The following is a 2,902-nucleotide window of genomic DNA, read 5'->3' as shown; positions in this document are numbered from 1 at the left end:
CTATGCTCAAGAGATATATAGATAAACAAATAAATATTTACCTGGTCTAGTGGGAAAAGCCTGTAACCCCCACTTCCTGTGAGGTTGAGAGAGGAGAGTCAGAAGTCGGAGTTTTGTCTAGACTACAGTGTTTTGAAGAGCATTGGTGTAGGAGGTCCTTCTGTATTTGTGTTGCTTTCATTGGTTGAATAAAGAAAACTGCCTTGGCCTTTTGATAGGGCAGAAACTTAGGTACGCAGGGAAGACAGAACTGGATGCTAGGAAGAAGATCAGGTCAGAGAGCCGCCTGCCATGAAGCTGCCAGATCAGACATGTTGAATCTTTCCCGGTAAGCCACAACCTTGTTGTGACATACAGATTATTAGAAATGGGTTGAATCAAGATGTGAGAGTTAGCCAAGAAGAAGCTAGGTATAATGGGCTAGGCAGTGTTTTAATTAATATAGTTTCTGTGTTGTTATTTCGGGGACTAAGCTACCCAGGCAGTGGGATGCGACCTGCTCCTCCTCTTACTACAGAACATCTCAGTCTATTGTAGTGTGGGTGTGTTGGTTCATGTGGATTGGTGGAAAGAAAAGCTAAAGAATGATTTCAGCTTTTCTCAACTACAGGGTAGATCTATCTCTCAGGACTGAACTACTTTCCCTTCACCCAGAGATTTTTATTTTCTCTACACTTAAGCAAGTAGATTCTATATCCTCAAAACATCCTAACTGGACCTCCAAAGGGGCAGTGCCAAATGAAAATGCCTAGCTCAGGAGGTACCATAGTTTTCTGACTTGCCCCCAACCAAGTTTTGCATAGGCCTTGCACTTTTGGGAAACTCTTTGTTGACAGGAGAAACAAAAGATAACTGCTAAACAAGAGATGGATTAGGACAAGGTGCTAACACTCTGGAGCCAGATCAGATGTAGCCCAGTGGGAATGCTCCCACACTAGCCAACTTATTCAGCCCTGTCTCAAAATAACAAGTACTAAAAGGATTAAGGATGTAGCTCAATGGTGGAGCACTTGCCTAGCATGTATAAGTGAGAAACTTTTGGGTCCTGGCTCTGCTGGCTTGGTGATGGGGTGACTCACCATGTCCATTCTTCAGTCCCAAATTTCTTTCTTCTAGTCACCAGTACATTAATGGAAGTGGGGGCATTGACAGAGCATTGTCTGGTCCTGCGTGCAAAGAGAACAAAGTCCTCACCCTCAGTTGCTAATGTTCTAGTGAGTCTGACAGTCACAGATTACAGTCCTCTGCACAAGTCAGGGACAGGAACTGAATCCACCAGCAGAGAGAGAGGCCACACAAGTTTTATGCCTACATTTATAGTACAAGACACCATGCCCAAGTGGGATGGTATCTTAAAGGCTGTTGACTGAAGGAGTTCCCACAGCAGAGTTGGGAAAAATCCCAGAGACCAGTAAGTCATAATTTCATTATTGCTGAGGATTTATGTGGCATAGCCTGAATCACTGTAGGCCATATGACAATGCCCCCTACTCACAAAATCCCTATGCCACAGCCTTCCTCTTAAAGAGAAAAGGGAGTATGATACCACAACTCACACCACTGAGTCAAGATTGAAAAGGGTAACCCCGCTCTTTCCTCTTGCGGCCATCGCTGGATCGCAGCCGCCAAAATGAAGTTCAATCCCTTTGTTACTTCTGACCGGAGCAAGAACCGCAAATGGCATTTCAATGCACCTTCTCACATTCGGAGGAAGATCATGTCTTCCCCCCTTTCCAAAGAGCTGAGACAGAAGTACAATGTTCGATCGATGCCCATTCGGAAGGATGACGAAGTTCAGGTTGTCCGGGGACACTACAAAGGCCAGCAGATTGGCAAAGTAGTCCAAGTGTACAGGAAGAAATACGTCATCTACATTGAACGGGTGCAGCGAGAAAAGGCTAATGGCACAACTGTCCACGTGGGCATCCACCCCAGCAAGGTGGTGATCACCAGGCTAAAGCTGGACAAAGACCGCAAGAAGATCCTGGAAAGGAAAGCCAAGTCTCGACAAGTAGGAAAGGAGAAGGGCAAATACAAGGAAGAAACAATAGAGAAGATGCAGGAGTAGGGGCGTCTCATACAGTTTTCATTAAAGACTGCTTGAGTAAAAAAAAAAAAAAAGAAAGAAAAGAAAAGGGTAACCCCACAATTGGTAAGCCACACCCCAGGGCAAGAAGGTGCTGCTTTCATGTTCCATGTTGCTACAGGTGGAAGGGAACTCAAACTGGATATTTTCTGAGCAGGCTTGACTGTTCCTGGTGCCTAGTCACCCAATGGAACCTATTCCAGTCTCAAATGTCTCTTGCTCAGTGTCAGTCTTTTCTGGTTCCTTCTGGACAGCTTTTCCCAGTGTCCTCCCACCTTGGTCTCCTTGCCAAAGGGCTTCTTCAGTCCTTCCCCACCATTGAATGACAGGGGAAAACAAACTTTGTTAGAAGAGTAATTAAGAAAGTATCAAAATCAACAGAAAGACAATAATTGGTACAACTCTTTTGCATATTGATGGTTTTAAGTGCCTGATAGAAAGATACAGCTGGCAGATTGGATTAAAAACTGTGTCACCTACCTCCTTTGTTTGCACACCACCCACACCTCCCACTATGTGTGCTGATGCAGTGTAGATAGGAAGATGAAGAAGAGTATGCAGTCACTTAAGATTGCTGCCCCGCCGTCTCCTCAACCTTTTGGGTTAACCAGCCTTTAAGATAACAATGTAATGGTTGACCTCACATGTCTTTGATTTTCCATTCAATCATCGTTTCCAACCTATGCTACTGTATAACCACAGTATTAGGTTGTGTACCCTTCTATGTTCCTGATTCAGAAAATGTATGTGTATCATTTGCTAAAAACAGTAAATATGGAGTTTAAAAGTAATCTTCTAAAATCCACCATCAAGGTT

The 2,902-nt window shown here is 44.1% G+C and overlaps 1 protein-coding gene across 1 annotated transcript; it reads left to right on the top strand.

Moving 5' to 3' along the window:
* The first annotated feature begins 1,604 nt into the window (after window positions 1–1,604).
* On the top strand, window positions 1,605–2,130 carry LOC125394487 (large ribosomal subunit protein uL24). Its single transcript, XM_048425362.3, has one exon. The coding sequence runs from the start codon at window positions 1,631–1,633 to the stop codon at window positions 2,066–2,068; it is 438 nt and encodes a 145-aa protein (XP_048281319.2). The 5' UTR covers window positions 1,605–1,630; the 3' UTR covers window positions 2,069–2,130.
* The last annotated feature ends 772 nt before the right edge of the window (window positions 2,131–2,902 follow it).

This window comes from Myodes glareolus, chromosome 6 (assembly GCF_982192425.1).
Source record: "Myodes glareolus chromosome 6, mMyoGla1.1, whole genome shotgun sequence".
NCBI lineage: Eukaryota > Metazoa > Chordata > Mammalia > Rodentia > Cricetidae > Myodes > Myodes glareolus.
Note: the sequence above shows the minus strand (reverse complement) of the source record. Positions and strands in the feature narration are given on the sequence as shown.

Coding starts and splice junctions, on each gene's coding strand:
- LOC125394487 (XM_048425362.3), top strand. CDS start 1,631: ATGAAGTTCAATCCCTTTGTTACTTCTGACCGGAGCAAGAACCGCAAA.